Source organism: Equus przewalskii, chromosome 9 (assembly GCF_037783145.1).
Source record: "Equus przewalskii isolate Varuska chromosome 9, EquPr2, whole genome shotgun sequence".
NCBI classification, from domain to species: domain Eukaryota; kingdom Metazoa; phylum Chordata; class Mammalia; order Perissodactyla; family Equidae; genus Equus; species Equus przewalskii.
Window position 1 is genome coordinate 65,030,795 of NC_091839.1, and position 19,754 is coordinate 65,050,548.

Sequence of the window (19,754 nt, forward strand, 5' to 3'; positions counted from 1 at the left end):
AGGTTAAGTGACCAGAATCACAAAGAGAGTGAGTGCAAATGCCTCTAACTCCAAATTCCTTTTCCTTTCTCCTTTAATGTGGTGCCCCTGGTCATGAAGATACTGTCATGTGGGAACTTGTAAGAATCTCTCTTTCAAGTATCATTGTGCCTTTTTCTTAAAAGAGAATAAACTTTTTAAGATATTCTTTACTTGGGATGTGCCAAATTGTATGTAGAATTTTGTATGTACGTAGGTGAGTGTATTCATGTGTTTTTATCTCCCTGGGGAGAGAGTCGATGGCTTACATAGATTTCTTATAGTGAGTATAAAAACCAAAATGTTAAAAATCACTATTTTGAAAGATCACCCTCTATATTGACCTATTTTCCAGCCTAGGATCTTATGACTAAATTACTATTATGTCTCTAAAACATTGGTATCATGAGCTCAAATTAATTATAATAATCACAAACAGCAACTTAGGATGATGACAGCTTTTCTCCCCCTTGGGAGCACAGCTTGCACTGCTCCCCAAAAGTCTGAGAAGGATTAGCATTAACTCTTCTTTAAATATTTGGTATAATTCACCAGTGAAGCCTCTTATCCTGGGCTTTTTTATATTGGAATTTTTTTTTATTACGCATTCAATTTCTTTACTTGTTTTAGGTCTATTTAATTTCTATTTGTGACTAGAAGCACAGTGAACTTACATGTTCTTTTGTTAGGCAGACGGTTTACTTAAAACTCAGGCAAAAAGTTCACTTAGGCCTTAAATGACCTTGGTTTGTGTTTCATTGATCAATTCAATTGGATAAATGCCAGATATTTACTTAGTGTCTGTATGACTTACACACACACACAATCAACCTGGAATATCGTGTTCACTATTTTAAAAAATTCAACAAGAATTCCCAGTCATTTTCCTGACTGTTTTCCTTCTGAATATGTGCTATAAGCTGGCAGAGCCTTTTTGTATACACCTGGTTAATCACTAGAACTCCCTTTGCAGAATGAGTCTGAGGGTGCCTCAGTAAAGGGGAAGCATTCCAACTTTAGTACTGTAGCGCCAGGCTCCATGGACTGAGAAAGCTCTGAGGTTTGGGGGGTAGAGTATAGCGGAGATTGATATGCAAAGTTGTCCCTGGGAGGAGTGTACCTCAGAGCTCTGGGTGCATGGATGAGTGGCTGGCTGGCCCCAGCTGCTGGAGGTACCAGGTAGGGAGAAAAGCTTTGACAGAGAGATCATGCCTTTCTCAAGAAGTGGTGCTAAAAAATGGGGAAGGTTAAAATACATGGTAATCTTGGCTGCCTAGGTAAGATAATGCTCCTAGGCTCCTCCTCATAACTCATCCTTCTGCCTTCCCCAAACTGGGGTCCCATTTCGTTTTTTCTAAGTTAAATTTTGATGTAATGTATTTTAATATTAAATTCAAGTTCAGGGGTGATTTCTCTTCTAATGCTCCACAAGAACATGACAGGTTGTAGGTTTTGGTGAGGCAATGTGAACCAAAGCAGGATCCTTGCTTTCTCTGGGGAGTGGTAGGCTTTATAGTAAGCACAGGACATTTTTGTCAAAAGAACATAAGCTGGACGGAATTAAAGATTATGTGGCAGTCAGGCAACACCGACCCCAAGTCCCTCCTGACTTCTTCCTAAAAGAGAGCACACGGTCTCATTTTTCACCTGCCATTTTGGATTGGAAATAAAACACGGCGATTTCGTTTTCCATTTCAACAAACATTCGTTGCATTATCCCTAGGTGTAAGAAATAAGGAAGCATCAGGGACTCGTTTAAGTCACAAAATACCGCAGGGAGCGAACGCATCTTTTTCTCCAAGCTCAGGGCTAGATCCTCGAAGGCAGCGAGGTCCGGGTTGTGAGCCCTACCTGTGAGCAGCGCAGTCTGGGCAGGTATGTGATGCGATGGCGTCTGTCCCTACCTCACTGAGAAGAGCCCTCACCAACCCCTAGGATTACTCTGAGAATAAATAAACCTGGCCCAAGTTGTGCAAAGACTGAGCTGTGCTCTGGGGTCCTCCTCTCCCGGGCCCGGGCATGCAGATTCAAGGCTGCCCGCCGTGTCTAATGAGAGGAAGGATGGGGACGGTTGCAGCTGCTCTTCCCCGGGAGATGAGAGTGGAGCTTTCTCGGATGTTTCTGGGACCTTTGGGTGTGAGAAGTTCTCAGATCCAGCTCAAGATAAGAGAAAGGGAGGAGAGGGGAAAGGAGACGTGGGGAATGGGACTCCATTGCCCGGGGCGAGATCGGCGCAGGTGAGGAAGTGAGTTCCAAGTTGAGTATCTGCCGGGACAACAGACAGATGGAGAAAGGCAGTGCCGTTTGCAGGGCGGTCTGGGCTGTCCCGGTGCACGGCCCCCCTTCTCCGCGACGCCAGGGGCTCCGAGGCAGGCCGCCTCCGCCCCCGCCCCGGCAGTCCCAGGTCCCCAGCCCCGCCCAGCGCCGCCCCGCCCCGGGCTCGGGGCTCCGCTGGGAGCCGGCCTAGCGGCGGATGCCCAAGTCTCCGGCGGCCAGGAGGATGGCCAAGGTCCCGGCGCTGGAAGACGCCTTCTTGCAGGCGCAGCCTTCTCCCCAGGTTTCCCCTGAGGTCCAGGAGGAGTGTTGTGTGCAGCTTCTGGGCAAGGGCTTGCTCGTTTACCCGGAGGAAAGGGTGTACCTGGAGGCTGAAGCGCAGCCCGGGGGCGCGCTGGGCAGCGGGGAGAAAGGGGAAGACCCGGAGCTGCCGGTGGGAGTGAAATCAGGTGAGAGCTCTGCCGGCTCCGCGGATGTGATTGGGACACGGATGAATTCTAAGAAGGGCATCCAATAATAGTACACACACACTGCAAACATATATATAAATTCTGTCCAGATCTTTGTATTTCCCCCGGGAAGGAGTTTGTCAACCAGAAATTAACTCTAAGGGATTTTGCATTGCTCTCCTCCCAAACTCCCATAGGCCACCCCCTTGACGCCCAGTTCCATTTAGAGGTTACTTAATCGATTTTATGTTCTGATTTTCTTTATCTCTTTTCCGTTTGCAATCAGAAATGCATTTAAGCAACGGTAACTTTTCCTCCGAAGAAGACGATGCGGACAGTCACGACAGCAAAACCAAAGCAGCAGATCCCCACCTCTCTCAGAAGAAGACCATTACGCAGATAATGAAGGATAAAAAGAAGCAGACTCAGCTCACTCTGCAGTGGTAAGACTCGCCCACCGGGGTACCCTCAGCGCCTGTTGAGTTTTGAAACTCAGTATCTTCAGAATCTTTGCTTTTCACAATTTGCTTCTTCCTCAGACTTCTGGGGGAATTTTAAAAGACCAATTAGAAATTTATCCAAATTATTTTTTACTGAAATTAGTATAAAGACATGTTCTGGTACTGATGAAAAATCATCTGCCATACAAATAAAAACCACATCACTTTGTTCACTATTGACTAAAACTGTAATTTCTCCATAAGCAATAATGAATGTTTTATGACTTATTTACTTAACGTGCAATCAGTTCGGTCCTTATATATTTGTCATTTGGTAGTTTTGTGTTTATAAAACATGATTCTTAAAAACAGTTTAAAAGGAGGAAGGATGTTAACATTGCCTTTATCTTTAAAAGGGCAAATTAAAAATCGTTTATTGGCCATAAGATGAAATGCGTTTGAACTAGCAGACTAGAAAAATCAGTTAAGATATAGCTATTAACTTGAATAAATGTTCAACTATTTTTATAGCACCTGTCGTATATGATTTATTATAGTGAAATCTCATGAATTGGATTTTGTGGGAAATCTTTTAAACCCAAGATTTTATCAGTAGGCACTCTACATAAACAGACCATTTTGTAATATTGATCTAAAGTAAAAATATAATATTAAACTTCCCCACATAGTGTGAAGAAATAGGAATATAACTTTCCTCCCAAATTCCAAATAATAAGCGAATAAGTAAAAAGGTCTATCTATTTATTGATTACTTACATAATCTGTTTATATGCCAAGTATGATCTAAACCTTAGAAAAATACAATAGAAAAAATAGTATATAAGAAACTAATAAATTTTATTTTTACTTATTTAAACATTGAATTATAATTTGCAAATACTAAATTTTTGTGATTGTATACTTGTACTCTTTCAAATATTTGAAATTGAAACCAAATATTCTTCTAAAGTTATGGCTTAGCTATTGAAGTTGGTGTCACATTTACTGGTAGTAAATACTTGAGCTAATTATCTGGAATTTTTAGGATACAACTATTTTTATTAAGGTAATTGGAGCAGAAGCATTTTGATTCCAGATATATTATGGAGGTCTTTTGAATGAGCACTTCCATTTTTTTCAATTCAAATTGAGTGACTGGAAACAAACTTGGGTTTCATTTTATAAATATGAATGCATTACAATTAAACAAAAAAAGTCATACCCCAAATGGATGTTGTACTTATGTCTAGGATTATTCAGTATTTTGGAGACAAAGACAATGCCTATAAGAACATCAAAATAGCCAAGTGAAAGTGGACATTATATGCATGTCATTACACTATAATTTTTAAATCATTGAATGTTTCTCAGGGATTTTCATATTTTTTGAAACTATAGAACACTGTCATTTTTGTTTGAATTTTTCATACTCTCTCCTAAAAGAGTATATTATATGTATATGTTTTTTAAAAAACCTAAGTGAGTTATATGTATTTTGAGAATTTTTCCTTAAGGTTATAGATCATATTGGGGATGATAAAAATTAGCTAATGAAAATTAAAGTGAAAAATCTGGCTAAGTAACTCCAGTTTTCACTATCAGTTAGGTGTTTGGTTTTATGCGTGCAAATCTTACTGGGTTTTGGTTCTTTTTTTCCTTCTTCATAGAAAAGTGGATGCTTGATGCTTTACCTGCTTAGGGAACATCTTTAGTTTTTATCTCGTGCACTTGGGGTATGTTAAATCAGAGATATTGAAGCGTTTCATCCAATTTTAATCTGAATGCATACTCTATCTTGCATTGTTCCTGTATAGTAATAATTATGATTTTACTATACATACAGTGGGTATAAGTAAATTTTAGCCAAAATCACCTACTGAATTGTTAGAAAAACTGGGAGTGCGATCTACAAGTTACTTTTTGATTGCTGTTCAGATATTTGTAAGATTTAATTATATATTATTACATTTATATAAATTATGTTTGATTGCAATTGTAGACATCCAATTAAGTAGAATTATCTCTAAAATGTCAAAGTTTATGGAATTATATTTATAATATACAGTTGAATTTATATATGTCATGTTTGGAGGCATCTATAGAGAATCACATTATGTTTCAAGGGTACAGGATGTTGTAGGTAATTATAGTAGTACTAATCACAGCGAAAAAGTGTAGGGATAGAAAAAGATCAGGACCATTTCAGACTTAAATGAAGAGAGTTTACTCGTATGTATTTTGCAAGTAAATGCATTACCTTGCTTCCCTGACTATTCAGGGTTCAGAACTAGTTTGTGAATGAAAGTGAGAGATTGTCGACATTTGTCAACCCGAGGCCTGGAAGCACTTTAGCGTTGAGAATGTTCTTCTAAAAAAACATCATCTTCGGTTCAGCCCGCTGACGTAGTGGTTAAGTTCCCGCGCTCCGCTTCTGCGCGGCCCCGGGTTCCCAGGTTCAGATCCGGGCTGCGGACTTGGCCCCGCTCTTCAAGCCAGCTCTAGTGGCGTCCCATCTAAAGTAGAGGAAGATGGGCACAGATATTAGCTCAGTGACAGTCTAACTCAATCAAAAAGAGGAAGATTGGCGACAGACGTTAGCTCAGGGCCGATCTTCCTCACACACACAAATTTTTAAAAAATCCTTCATCTGCAATTTCACCATTCATATTTGTATATCACAGGGCAAACGGCGATGAACAGTGAGGATCTACCTAGAAGTAATACCTATTCTTTGGGATGCGGACCAGGCAGGAGTGGTTTTAGGTTAGCCACAGTATTTTAACTGCACTAGCAGGTGTTCATTGGGATTCTTGCTCTTCTAACATTAATCCTCGTGATCTGATTTTTAGTAATATCCAAAATAAAGGAAATCTACTCGCATCTGCTCATGAATTCATTTGTATAGAGTCTATATTCAAAATGGGCATTAAGTCAATGTGAAAGAGGAAAGGAAAGGAGAAATAAACAAAAGATTTAATCTAGTTTTTTGCCTTTTTTCTTAGGCTTGAAGAGAATTACATTGTATGTGAAGGAGTTTGCTTACCCCGGTGCATCCTGTATGCACATTATTTAGATTTCTGCAGGAAAGAGAAATTGGAGCCAGCCTGCGCAGCCACCTTTGGGAAGGTAAATGACACATAGTGGCTATGCTACCTTACAACTGAAGTCAAGTCAGGTAGACAGTATGGAAACAAATTCATCTGAGAAATGCATCTGAGTTTTCTCACAGAATAGTAAGAAGTTTGTTTCGTGAGCATAAATGAATCTCTTAAGGGCTGTATTTGGAATTACCTTATGTTTTACCTTGACCTACTGTATGTGTTGAATATTAGAACCCCAGCTATCAGAAGAGCTAATGTGACCTTCAGGGAAGCTCCATTCAAGCAGTGACATTTCCCTGCAAAGAGGGATACATAGAGTATGGTATGACCTGTTTTGAGAAGGAAAATTAAGTGCAGATGACAAGTATTTGGTTAATGCAATTGGTGATTATGTTTATTATTTAACTAGTCCAAGTATATGAGTTTCTAATAGATTTTTATTCTATTATCTGAATCGTTCTCCTAATTCTCCATTTCGCTCAGTGTGTTTACAACCGAAACACCAAGACATTGTGAGGGGATTGGTTAAATTTGTCTCATTGAAAAACATTCCTTTCTACCCAACCTGTGTGGTTAGGATGGGACTCTAAAGAACTGACATCACTATATTTGCATACGTTGATCTCATTTTGAGAATCAGGAAACAATATCAGTCTCTTGGGACAGTCTTGTTCTTTGAGATTCTTGTCATGCTTTATTGTCTAAGAACTTGGGATATCCCAGAAAAACTGCAGGAAGCTTGGGTCTCAAACATTGCATCTCATGTAAACTGAAATCCAAATTCTAACCTGTAGAGGGACTCATTGTCCAGAAAATAGTGAATACTATGGTCCAGCTTCTCAGTTTTTTGAAATAAAACAATATATTAATTTATTTTGAAAACCTATCTGTTTACAGGAGACAGTGTGATTGGTGCACGGTAATCCGGTGGTTTAGGTTCCAGCCTAGACTGTGGCTGATTTGTTGTGAGACCTTCTGAAAAGCACTTAACCTCTTTCAAAACTCAGTTCACTCATTCTATAAAATGAGGAGGTTGGATAAGACAACTTCTGATGTCCATTTTAGCATTGCTACTTTATGTCTACCTTATGGCAGTAATTCTTAACTGTTTGGGGAGTCATGAAACACCTTGAGAATGTGATAAAAAAACTACAGAACCAGGGGCCAGCCCAGTGGCATAGTGGTTAGGTTCACACACTCTGCTTTGGTGGCCTGGGGTTCGCCAGTTTGGATCCTGGGCACAGACCTAAACACCACTTATCAAGCCATGCTGTGGCAGCGTCCCACGTACAAAATAGAGGAAGGTTGGCACAGATGTTAGCTCAGGGACAATCTTCCTCACCGAAAAAAGGGAGAAAACTACAAAACCAGTCCCTAAGAAATTAACACATATGTGAAGTTTGCCGTGGAGCCCATAGGAGATCACCTATGAATCTCCTATGATCCAACTTAAAACCCCTGTTTCATGTAGAAGATGTTGTTGATCTTTAATCAGATGCTACTTTTAGCAAATTTAGAGAAAGAAACATAGAAAAGTTTTAAAACACTGCTGTGGAGATCCACCGAGGCAGGGGAAGTTTCATGTGCCCTTTCGGGGTGAAGACAGATATTTAATTATGAGAAAATCTCTGGATAGAATTAGTATAACGAAACTCAAATCTTGCAACTAAGTACATGAAGTATAATTGCTTTGTTAGTCACACCAAGCAAAAACAGGTATTGGCATGATCTGCTTTGCAAATTGAAACAAGGATAGTAGAAAAATCTCATCTAAAAGGTACCCCTCCGCCTCTGCTGATGTATTATTGCTTATCAAGATGTGTATGGTATTACTTTTCCGAGACTAAATATTTACTCGAAGTTCAGCATTTACTTTCTAGAATTAATTAGTTATGCATGGCTTGCAGTAGAAACACACACTTTCTAAAGACTAAAGTAATTGCCTTTCTTTTTAGACAATTCGCCAGAAATTTCCCCTCTTAACGACACGGCGGCTTGGAACAAGAGGCCATTCAAAGTAAGACACCTCGATGGGCACATATCAGATCTGTACACAAGATACCTTGTACATGAGGATTGACACAATGCAAAATAAGTACTGCTTTATCAGTGAATAGGGTAGAACTGAGTATTCTCTTCTTGGTGAAGCCGACTGTTGCCAACTGTAAGCACTAAAAAGAAAAATAAGTGGATTTTAGAATAATGTTTAAAAAGCGAAGTTTACACAGAAAAATCATAGTACATTATTTTTCCTGATGAAATAATTTCAAATAATCATTTTAATAGTCTTAAAGCCACTGCTAACGGCACTAGTGTCATGAAATGAAATGTACATGGCTAAATATGTGACTACATGGAATTCACAACACTCCCAAAGGGCAAAGCCAAAGCCAGGGGTGGAAGCAAGGTTCTGATTCTTCCTCTGGTTTCCTTTCTCTGATAATAATTCCTTAATATCCTCTTCTTTTCCCTTCAAGACAAATGACATACACAAATGACCTCTTTAGTCATCTCTAAATGTAAATATAAACGTAAACTAAGCTGTCACGTATTCCCTCTCTTGGTAACTTTAGCTTTTCTTTTCTCTTGTGGCGATCTCTGTAGAAACCCCAGGTACAGATTCTTGTTCATCCATTATTTCCTCTGTCCACTACGTTTCCAGTTTTTCCTTTCCTTCTGCCTACAAACATATGGAGATCTCTTTTATGTTGATAAAAATAAAATCATCTCAAAACTGCTCTACTCTTCAAGATTGCTCTCTTACTTTCCTTCTCTGCTATTTCTTGAAGGAGTAGCTGCTGATCACATGCCTCTGTCCTGGTCCATTTTTTCACCTGGGCAAAAACTCAATGGTTCATTTTTACTCTTACTCATCTTTCTTGGCACCTATTTCACTTTTGAACCTGCTGATGATGTCCTCTTAAAATAAATAAATACATAAAACTTCCCCTGTGGCTTCTCTGTCACAGCACTGCCAGGTCCCTTTCTCTCTTGTATAGCTCATTTTCTAGCTTGTCCAGTGTCCCCTCATGCCCTAGCAACGAGTTCAGCACGGTCCAGTGAAATATAATGCAACCATATATTTAGTTAAAAAATTTCTAGAAGCCACATTAAAAAAGTTAAAAGGAACAGGTGAAATTGATTTTAATATTTTTTATTTAACCCAAAATATCCAAAACATAGCTTACCATGTAATCAAAATAAAAATTGTTAATGAGATATTTTACGTTCTTTTTTTCCTAATAAGTTTGTGAGAGCTAGTCTGCATTTTACACTTACAAAACATCTCAACTTAAGACTAGTCACTTTTCAAGTGGTCAATAGTCACATGTGACTAATGGCAGCCCTATTGTCTAGTGTCTGTTAGTCACTTACCAGAAAATAGGTCCCACTTTTGGAATTCTTTTGAATCTGTCTCTCTGCATTCTCACATTCATAACCCGGCCTTGAGTCTGTCTTCCAGTTTTTCAATACAGTTTTTTCCAAATCGACCTAACTAAAGTTGAGATTCAATCATATCTCTCTCATGCTCAGAAACTTTCACTGGCTCATAATTTCTGCTATTAGAGACAAACTTTTCTCACCTTGGCATTCAAGGTCCATTATGATTTAGTCCAAACCCATTTTCCTGTCTTATCATCTACTTCTCACTTCTCAGCATGTAGCCTATGCTGTCAGGAAATTGTTGCCCAGTATCCACTGCTTTGCCTTCAACTGTCACTCTTGTTTATGCTGTCTTCCTCCATTGAAAATGACTTTTCCTCTAGAGGTCTGTTGAAATCTTATCCATTTCAAAGAATGTCCCACGCACTTCTTCTTCTTCTGAATCTTTTCTTAGCCTTCTAATCGTAGGCTCTTTGCACCCACACAGCAAGTTGTTGGTACCTATCTTAATGGGCAATTAGCTTGTCTCCTCCCCTCCACAGATAGTGACTATTTTGAGGATAGAGACTGTCTCATTCATATTCATATCCTTTCTGTTGTCCGATACATAATAAATTATCAATTAGTATTTATTTAATTGATTCCAATTAATGTTAACAGTGTTGTGGCCTGAGGAAGAAGAAATGAAATGCCAGATTGCAAAAGACAAAACTGGCCCTTTCCTTTGAACCAAGTCAGCTGTTTTTTCAAAGTTGACTCAGTTTAACTGGCTGATTTCTGTTGAATTTGATTCCTACCGAACTGTGTAGGGAGAGGAAAGATCAGATAGTGTTTGAAGTAGGTAGATAGTAGAAAAAGAGGCAAAGCAATGCAGAGACATGCCTTTCACAGGATCTACAAGAGGGCAGGCAGACAGGCTGCAGAGAAAGTCAATTAATCCTAGAAGGAGCCTTTAGGCTTAGGGATGAATCATTAACCCTGTCCTTTGTGACACAGTGAGGCTCCAGTGTTTAGCTTTATGTAGCAATATGTGGCGACTTTAGGCAATCTGTTTGATATCTAAAAGCAGATGTGCCCAAAAGCAAAGTGCTAACAGTGTGAATGTTTTTCTACCTTACTGATACACCATTTGCTTTTTATAACTTGCCTATTATATTTTAGGTATTTTGATATCATGAGGAAAAACAAATTTCCCATACGTAAACTAAGTATGTTGAAAGATATGGCAAAATGTAGAATTTGTGTATCTTGTAATTAGTAATATTTTGATGCAATTATTCTTAGCCAGGTAGTTTTCCTGTCTTTACTTCCAAAAAATATCCTTAGATTTTCATCTTGGAACATAGAATATCAAAAGGCAGCATTGCCTAGTGGTTAGGAGCATGAAGTTTAAAGTCGGACAATCTAAAGTCTAATGCCATACTTCCATATATAGCTGAATGACAGTAGGTGAATTATTCAGCTTTTCATCAGTAAAATGGGTATACGATATCTCTCACAAGTTTGTTGTGAAAATTAAATGAAATAAAGTATAGGAATGGATGGATAAATTAATATGCTTTCAATTTCATTATCCTTAATAATGTGAAATTAATCACTCAATGCATCCAAAAATCAGCAATGCAATTAAAAGTTATTATTTATTGATCACGCACACACGCACTCTTTAATCCTTACAATGACTAGACAAGATTGGAATGACTGTTCTAAAAATGAGGAAGCTGCAGTTCAAAGATTATTGACTGGACCCAGTCCACACAGACACCATAAAATAACAATATTGACATTTAAATCAAGGTTCATCTGGCTCTGAAGTTTGTGTTTTGTCAACCAGTAAAGCCTACTTCTTTCAGTCATATCAACAAAACAATTGCTTAATTGAATGTTTGATTTTTTGAAATATAAATTTTTTTCTGTTGTAAAAGTTTAAAAATTTATTAATATATTAGATTCTTCTTCAAAGAGCTAACAACATTTTCTCAAGCCTTCATCATAAGGCATCTCCAATTACTTTATATTTATTTAGATATGTTTATGTTTTTTTTTTTTAAAGATTGGCACCTGAGCTAACAACTGTTGCCAATCTTCTTTTTTTTTTTTTCTGCTTTTCTCCCCAAATTCCCCCAGTACGTAGTTGTATATTCTAGTTGTGGGCCCTTCTAGTTGTGGCATGTGGGATGCCGCCTCAGTGTGGCCTGACAAGCAATGCCATGTCCGCGGCCAGGATCTGAACGGGCAAAACACTGGGCTGCCAAAGCAGAACGTGCGAACTTAACCAGTCGGACACGGGGCTGGCCCCTTATGTTTTGTATAAAAGCAAATTTGTCGCACAAACACAATTTTGGTTTCTGTTTTTAATTTTTGCCCTAAACATTTCTCTATGTTGGTATATTATCTTCACAATCAACATATCTAATGGCTGTTTAATGTTTCAAAAGTTCATATTTTATGAAGAATATTTTTATGTCTACAGAAATATGAACAATTGATGAAACATAGAAATATAAATGAAGAAGTAAGCATATTTTGGAGAAACAGGAATTCATAATTTCTCTCAATTTTACTAGAATTTTGCAAAACTTATTTTATTGTCACAGTGTTTAGTATAGTGCCCTAAATGTACTATCACTAAATACTGATTGAATTATTTCAAAAATATAAATAGGGGCTGGCCATGGCCTAATGGTTAAATTCAGCATGCTCTACTTCAGTGGCCTGGGTTCAGTTCCCAGATGCAGACCTATGCCACTATTTATTGACCATGCTTTGGTGGCAACCCACATACAAAATAGAGGAAGAATGGCACAGATGTTAGCTCAGGGCAAATCTTCCTCAGCAAAATAAAAATAAAAATAAATAAATTTTGTGTTAATTTATTTCAATTTCTATGGATTGCATATTAAAGTATATTAATATTATGAAACTGATGATGGTTATTTAAACAAAAGAAGTTCTCAATTTTTGCCAAATTCTCATAGAATAGCTAGACTATGTCCAATCATTTCATTTGGGTCTTTCAGATGGAATTTGTTTTAAATCAAGATTAACTCAAAAGATTCTTCTGCTTTCTGGGCACAAGACAGCACAACTGTTTCTAGAACTGCCCTTAGATGCCTTTGGGGTTCATGGAACAACGTCACTCTTCAAATTTTACTGTTCCATGTATGAAATACAAAAGTCTGGGAAACAGCGACCTATGTGACAAAGAGACAGTGAGTAGAGTCTAAAAAATAGGAGTGAATTCTGTATCTATTTTCAAGTTCTGTTTCTCTAAGTCCTGCCATAATTGGGTAATAAATGGGCAGTCCTCTCAACTCACCTTTGTGCAGCTGTTACTTCTTTCCCTCATCAAAAAGTGAAAGATGAAAAAAGCTTAACTTTCATAATAAAAATATCATAAAATGAGCCAAAAATTTATTCAACTAAAAGGGAGAGAGAAAATATTTAAAGCAAACAGATACAGTCCATTAAAAACAACAGCAACAACAAAAATCAAATGGACAGAATCACTGCGTAGGGCCAGATATCACCCATTGTCAAAATTAGAAACAATTAAAAATGGAATAATTTGTTTCCAGTGGGACGTCCGGTGTTCTACAGAGGGAGCCATTGCTGTCGATAGTTATAGAAAAAGATCTTTAAAGATTAACACTTGGGGTCAGTCAGAGATTCTCACCCAAGAGCATCTAACCTAAGTGTCTTTTGGGACAAAGCCAGTCAATTCGCAGGGGCATTAGCAGCTCAGCTCTCCATCCCTTCCCTCACTCTTACCATCCCCTCCCTGCCAAGAAAACCAACAACCCCAATGGCAAATTCTGCACCTTCTCAATACCAACACAAAGACTGTCTTCACTTTTGTGGTTTTTTTCCTTCTCTTTGATTAACCACCAGTGCCAAATATATACACCTGATTCTTTTTCCTGTGAAATACTTTTAAATTTCGATTTTGAATAAATAAAAATGAAACAAAATTCTATAGGTACAAAGAGTATCTAATGAAAAGTAATTCTTGCATATTTTATATTATGAATGTATTATATCAGGAATAATCAATCCACTCATATATATATTGATGCATGAAGCATGGTGCTAAAGAGTTTTTGAGATGCAAAGAATAGCAAGAGTACGTGCTATCAAAATACTTTCACTATTAATATTCATTTATTTAATAAGCATTTTGCTGAGCGTCCTGGTGCTGACTAGACCCCATGGATACAATGGTGAGCAAAAAGAGCCTGTATCCCACCATTGCTCAGGATAGCTTAGCATGGTAAGGGAGAACACAGTTGAGCCCACCCCGTAGATTTTATGCACATGGTAAACTGTTTAATTTGGAGTTACATTTTAATTTCTTGTAGACTTTGATCAGTTGAATCTTGGTTTTCAGACATGATGGACAAAAGCTATTATCTTATTTATTAGTAGTGATTTAGTGAGTTAATAAAACTGATATGGCAGCTGCTCTTATCATAGTAAGTTATTGCAAGTCCCTGAACAGCTTAATCCCATCATTTCCTTATCAGTTATCATTTGGGTAGTGTAAACTAACCTCAGGGCTACTAGCTCAGTGGGAACATATGTTTCAGGAATTCTATATAAAGACTGAAATGGAAAAGAAGAAATATAAATGCAGGTATAAATTGATCAGCAAATGAAGAAAAGTAGTAAATATTAGACACAAGTGTAAATATTTTAGTAGTAAAAAAAAGAGGCAATAATTTCATTCATCCTATTAAAAATGTCTTATATTTTATACCATGTTCACTTTAAAATGTGGACATAAACATTAACTAATAATTGTTTATTCCACAAATGCAAATGATATCTGTCACTTGATATAAGTCGAAGGACAGTGATGCTAATGAATGAACACAAGTTTGTTCAATAATCACAAAGATTGTGATATCATGCAAATATTTTCTTAGAGAAATTAGCTAAGCATACCCAGAATTTTTAAGCATTTATCATATATCTTTTTAAATAAAAATCATAAAGGGAGAAAGAACTGTGAAGTGTTTGGGAATCTTTATTCAGAGTAACCTACAGGATAGGCATCAGGCAGTGGTATATAAGTTAAAACAACTAGTTATCCCACAGTGAAGCAAATCTCCCTTTTTCTACAACATGCACCAGCATATGTTCTTGTTATGTTTGATTGTTTCTGGCAAATATTTCCTAGCAAGACTTATTTTAGGTAAATATATTAACAACGAAACAATGCTATAAAATATTGCAAGTGAAAAATCCATGTATACTTTGCATGAAATTACTCTCTCCAGTTTTATGAGGTTTATCTTTAGCTGTTAGGAAGAGAGCTGCTCGTTTACTATCTCTTCTGTGTTCTCAAAGACACTAGATTATCCCTCAGATGATAACATGTACCTAGTCAGGCTAAAAGGAAGATTAGAGGGGGAAGATTATTGTATTGGTTCCAGAAGAAACTGGATATGAAATGTGCTAAAGCATCACAGTAGTCATTACAAAATCTTGAGATGTATATTCCTGGCAACAGTCTTTCTACCTAAATACACTGATTTTATGCCCTTTATGTACATTGTTTAGGTAAACAGCTTTTGTTCAACCCCAAGATTTTACTGGTAACCTGGAAATGCACAGTGCTAGGTGACAGTTATTGAAAACTATTGACTTTAAGAGAATTTGTGTTTTATCAGTTTCCAAATTCCTAGCAGGATGCATTGACTCATCCAATAGGTGAGGATTTTTCTTTGCCGTAATTTCTAAGCGGGACTGCAATGAAGGAAATGATACATTTCCCTTCCTCTAAATCTTATAGTTTAGCAGAGGAAGTAAGCCATGTATACCCATACCGATGGTACAATGTATAAAGCTACATGGGATAAATGACCAAGAGGGTGTTCAAAGGACAAAGAGATTAGTTTTGCCTGAGAGACCAGGCAAAGCTTCACGTGTTAAAGCTATGCTTCAAAGTATGGGTAAGAAATGAGGCCACGAAGGAAGGAGAGCATTCCCAATGGGCAGGTCAACAAAGTAAAGGCACCAAAACGGGAAAGCACAAGTTATTTACGGAGAGGAAGTAATTCTGATGATAATAGCTAGGTTTATGCGGTACTTGTGGTAGGGCTGAAGGAGTTAGTGGACTTCATTATGCCATATTAGACAAGAGATTCTTTACTCTCTACCAAGGTTAAAATTGTGCTGATATATTTAAGTATATGATACTATATGCATGACCTTTATTGATAAATTCCTGTTTGTAAAGTTTTTTCGTTATGACACATTGTTATTTTTAACTTTTTTCATGTTATTAATTTATTCAACAGATGTGTATTGATTTCCTCCTATAGGAAGCTTACATTCTAGAAGGAGTCTTTGCTTATATATGGAACGTCAAATATGAAACATCCAGATCAATAGTGTAGGTCTTAATGATTCTTGTTAGTTATCAACGCTTAATATGATTCATGTTGATCTAGAAGAGGGCGTGTGTATGCTGAGTGCAAGCGTATTCGAACTATGTTTCACTTAAGAATTTCCAATTATAAATAAAATTGAGGTATAAAATTATATATATATATCTTTTACATCTTGAGTATGGAGGCAACATGGGCTTTTGAAGCAAAGAGTGTTCTATGGAGCTATGGATTTGAATTTTGTCTTCAAATCCATAACCTTCTCACATAACCTTTTCAAACAAATCACGTAATCTTTTTGAACCTCTTCTTTGAAATGGGGAGAACACTTTATGTGCAGGCTGCTGTGGAAACTTGAGATGAAGCATAAATAAAGCTCTTTGCATGTAATAGGTGCTTAATAAATGGCAATTATTTCTATTATTACCTATCACCTGCTTTAATTTTAGCACATATTAATTTAGTACTGCAATTCTTTCTTTGCATGCCTTTGTCCCTCACAAGACTGTCAACTCCTCCCCTTCTGCCTCTCTGAATCCTCAGCACCTAGCACACAGTAAGCACTGAATATGTGTTTGAAGAAAAGAGAGTCCACTCTTTCACTGGTTCTCTATCAGCCAGCACATTTACTACATTGTATTGCTGGAAAACATTCAGCTGTATCAACATATCTCAATTATGAGGCATTGCTGATGAGAAAAGGACATGCTGTTTCTCATTTGTAGAGCAGCATGTAGCTGACCAAGTCACCTTCCTCGCATGTTAGTGTGTGTCTGGATTCACAGTATCGTTTACATTTGACCTATGAATAAAATGCATACATTACTTTAAAAGGACCTTTTTTTGGTAGGTACAAAATCTTGACTCTGAAGGTAATTAGACAGGTTAAATACTTCTATTTTTAAAGATATCCTGCCCTAATGATTGGAAGGGGGGGGGCAAAATAATGCATTCATTTTATAAAAATAAGGAAGAAATGGATTGTGCGATGAAAATATCTTTTCCTCAAAAGACCTAAGTAAGAAAAAAAATAACATATCCATATTAGTCAGTACTTTTTGGGTCCTAAAGGATGTTGCAATTTTTAAAAAATGTGATCATCAGGCAATTTTAAAAAATGGAAGTAAATTGTGCCTCAGTGCTGGTCACTGTGCTCACTGTTCCAGGACTGGCAGGTGGGCCAGCTCAGGAAGCCATAGAGTGGGGCGGAATTCAGAATCACATATGTTCCTGCCTGAGTTTCCGTGTCTGTTTCTTCATCATTGCATTGACATCTAGCACAGTGGTCAGGACACACTATGTACTCCAATATTTGTTGAATTCATGGTCATGCTTTCGACTTATCTTAGGATTTTTGTCTACTGCCTGTGAAGGCAATGTATTTTCTTCTCAGTCTGCATGGCAAACCACTTTACCACAGTATAATAATATTTACATGATGAAAAAAGGATTATAGATGAGAAGCAAGAAGATCAAAATTATAATGAAAGAATATTGTCGACTTTTAAAGCAATGCTTAACATATATTGCTTCAGCAAGCGGCTAAAATATAGTTATTTAAACTATAGTGTCCACAGAGCAAACAGCAAGCTTTGCAAAAGAATATGAAATTACAATATATTTCCATTGTAACAGATCCCTTTGTTCTCAGATATCACTTGCTTTCTTCTAACATAAAAATATTTCCTTGATTATCTTAGTTCTAAAATCTAATAAAGGAAATATTAATACTTATTTCACACTCATAGTTTTATAAACTAATTCTAATATGCTTGGCTGAATATCATCTAAATCTGCACATTTGTTCATGGTTTTTAGGTATTTCCTTATCTATTTCTATTAGTATAGCTGCTTTTGGTCAGGTCTTTATGACTTAAATAAGCTTCCTTCTTTTCAATTCTAGTTAGAGATAGAATCAGTTCAATATTTTTAGTTTTCATAAGTTTCATATTTCCTTCGCTTCTCCCTTTGTTCCAATATACCTCAGAGGTTCTTTTCTCCTCATCTACCATAGGGTTAATTTCTGTACGGTAAAAACGGAGCAGTTGTGCGCTTCCTCTGTTTGGGTTAACAGAACACTATTGTCCTTCTGCCGAAATCGAGGACTTGGAAAATTTGTTCCCAGTCTGGCATAATCATAAAATATCTTCATTTACCTTGATCGTCCCCATTACTGTTTCTCAAATGTAGCAGCTCTTTCTGGGAACATTTCTTTTTATAATATATGTAATATTTTTTCTTCATATTTAAAAGAAACTTTGCTCTCCATCTCAAATGGCCCAGGGATTTTTAGATGCAACTTCTCTGCCTAGTGCTGCCCTTAGAACCGAACGGGCGAGGACCCATCTCTGGCCTCACACTTTTGAGGGCTCTGTTCTGGCCCTCCTCCAGTTGTTCCCCTTCCCAGGAGACCAGGGGTCCATTGTTTGAGTGAATGTGTCCACCCAGAGACCACATCCCCTGTCAAGACCGCATCCCAGGTCTCTGGGGCCCTGAAATTCCTTGTCCAAACAGCCCCAGTCCTGCCTCCTGTGCCTGTGTGGGGCTCTTCCTCCATTTAGCCTCAGGAGGGTGCTCGGTTCTACCAGCGTACACAGACTTGAAGGGTGCCAGGGGGCAGCTCTTTGATGGAGGGGGGTGTGGATGGATCTTGGAACTGGAGGCTGCATGTTCACAAGAGACCCTGCACAGTAAACAGAGAAGGGGCTGGGAAGAAACGGGGTTGCTCTTCTCTCACCACCGTATTTCCACGTGGAACACCAAGATCTAAGAATTCTAAATTCAAACCTGCCTACCAGATCATTGTGGAGGTAAATTGACAAGATACAAGGATAGGGATGTTTTATTTAGCAGTTTGCTAGCTTGATTTATATATTTTAAATATTTAGATATATGGTATGTGGCTCTCTATTTGTACTCTTGGCCTGGACCTTGAAAATCTTTAGGGGTGGAATTGCTCTGCCCAGTCCTTTCTTTATTGCTGAGGTCAGACAAGGGGCCTTGAAACCTAGATCCTTCATTGTCCTGTCCACTTTAAATTCAGATGATGAGATGTTAAGTAATGAAATTTTAAATATAGTTACACTGAAGTCTAATGGAAACCACCTACCCTCTTTTGTTTCATTCCTTACCTGATCTTAGATAAATGCAAATTGAAATGGTAGGTAACCAAGTAGGTAGCGGCACCTCATGGAAGGGATGGGGGCAAGGAGAGTGAAAGCGGAAGTTAGCAGGCTTTGGCCACCCTCGCTAAATACCCACTGTTTGACTAGCTTTTGTATAACATTTGTAGCAGTTGTACTTGCGTGTATAATATGTCAGGAGTTTGCAGCAAAGGAGAATGAGTTACAACTTGAGAATGGGTGAGATGGATACTTGCCTGTGGCTCAGGATCCCTAGACAAATTTATAACAAATTGTTTGTAGCACGTTACATTCCGTATTTCATATTTTCATTGATTCATAACATAGTTTCTCCCCCATTGTTGCACAGAAGTTTGAACTGAAAATGACAGTGAATCTGTTTTCTGAAAATGTTTTAAAAGATCACATGCTTCAGACGTATTCCTATGCATGACATTAATATCTTCTTCATACATAACGTCATACACTTTTCTTCATCCAGCAGATATATTGCAAAGAAAACCGATCATTTTCTGATTCAGTTGACTAAATTTAAATTGAACAAGCAATTTAC

General features: G+C 37.7%; 1 protein-coding gene across 1 annotated transcript in view; it reads left to right on the plus strand.

The window, feature by feature from the left end:
- Positions 1 to 2,296: 2,296 nt before the first annotated feature.
- The window catches only part of RFX6 (regulatory factor X6), a 56,413-nt gene continuing 38,955 nt past the window's right edge, over positions 2,297 to 19,754 (plus strand). The window contains exons 1-4 of the mRNA XM_008517948.2: positions 2,297 to 2,741; positions 3,028 to 3,184; positions 6,184 to 6,307; positions 8,238 to 8,299. Coding sequence (XP_008516170.2) covers positions 2,492 to 2,741; positions 3,028 to 3,184; positions 6,184 to 6,307; positions 8,238 to 8,299 — 593 coding nt within the window. The 5' untranslated portion in view covers positions 2,297 to 2,491. The remainder of the gene's footprint in view (positions 2,742 to 3,027; positions 3,185 to 6,183; positions 6,308 to 8,237; positions 8,300 to 19,754) is intronic.